Source organism: Octopus bimaculoides, chromosome 27 (assembly GCF_001194135.2).
Source record: "Octopus bimaculoides isolate UCB-OBI-ISO-001 chromosome 27, ASM119413v2, whole genome shotgun sequence".
Classification (NCBI taxonomy): domain Eukaryota; kingdom Metazoa; phylum Mollusca; class Cephalopoda; order Octopoda; family Octopodidae; genus Octopus; species Octopus bimaculoides.
Window position 1 is genome coordinate 7,663,275 of NC_069007.1, and position 860 is coordinate 7,664,134.

Here is an 860-nt window from a genome sequence, read left to right on the forward strand (position 1 = left end):
AGGGGGGAGAGGAGGAGAAGAGGAGAGAGGAGGAGGAGAAGAGGAGGGAAGAGGAGAGAAAGAGGAGGGGAGAGGTGGGGGACAAATAAGGGAAATTAATTTTGAATGGAAGATAGTGACAGTAGGGAGATGATGGTGGTGATGGTGGGGGTGATGGTACTGTCATAGTAGTGTCATAGTGAAGGCTCGTGGCTTAGTGGTTAGGGCATGCGGCTCACGATCGTAAGGTCGTGAGTTCAATTCCCAGCAGCGCGTTGCGTCCTTGAGCAAGACACTTTACTTCACGTTGCTTCAGTCCACTTAGCTGTCATAAATGAGTAGGACCTGTATTTCAAGGGGTTAGCCTTGTCACGCTCTGTGTCATGCTGAGTCTCCCTGAGAACTATGTTAAGGGTACGTGTGTCTGTGGAGTACTCAGTCACTTGTACGTTAATTTCACAAGCAGGCTGCTCCATTGGATCAAGTGGTACATTCGTCTTCATAATTGATGAAGTGCTAATAATGGGAGGGGGGGCGGTTCATAACGGTGGAGTTGGTGGTAGTGGTTATTGGTGGTGGTGGTGGTGGAACTTGTAGTAATGATAAAATGGTAATGATAGTAGTAGTGGTAGCAGTGATGATGATGACAATGATGCTGATGACAGTAATAAAGATGATGATGATGATGGAGGAGGTGGTGATGGTGACAATGGTTATGATGCTAATGTTGATGGCAGTGATGATGATGATGATGATGTTGATTAGAATAAAACCTCACCGATATGAAAAGAAGTTGAAAGTGCTGTCACCGTTTAAGGCGCCGCTTCCATAGGCTCCACCTTTCTCTCTACAAAAGGAATCAAAACAGCAAATGTACATAT

At 45.7% G+C, this 860-nt stretch overlaps 1 protein-coding gene across 1 annotated transcript in view; it reads right to left on the reverse strand.

The window, feature by feature from the left end:
- LOC106883810 (presequence protease, mitochondrial-like) overlaps positions 1 to 860 on the reverse strand; it is a 40,900-nt gene that overhangs the window by 1,986 nt on the left and 38,054 nt on the right. Inside the window, exon 11 of the mRNA XM_052977122.1 lies at positions 758 to 847. Coding sequence (XP_052833082.1) covers positions 758 to 847 — 90 coding nt within the window. The remainder of the gene's footprint in view (positions 1 to 757; positions 848 to 860) is intronic.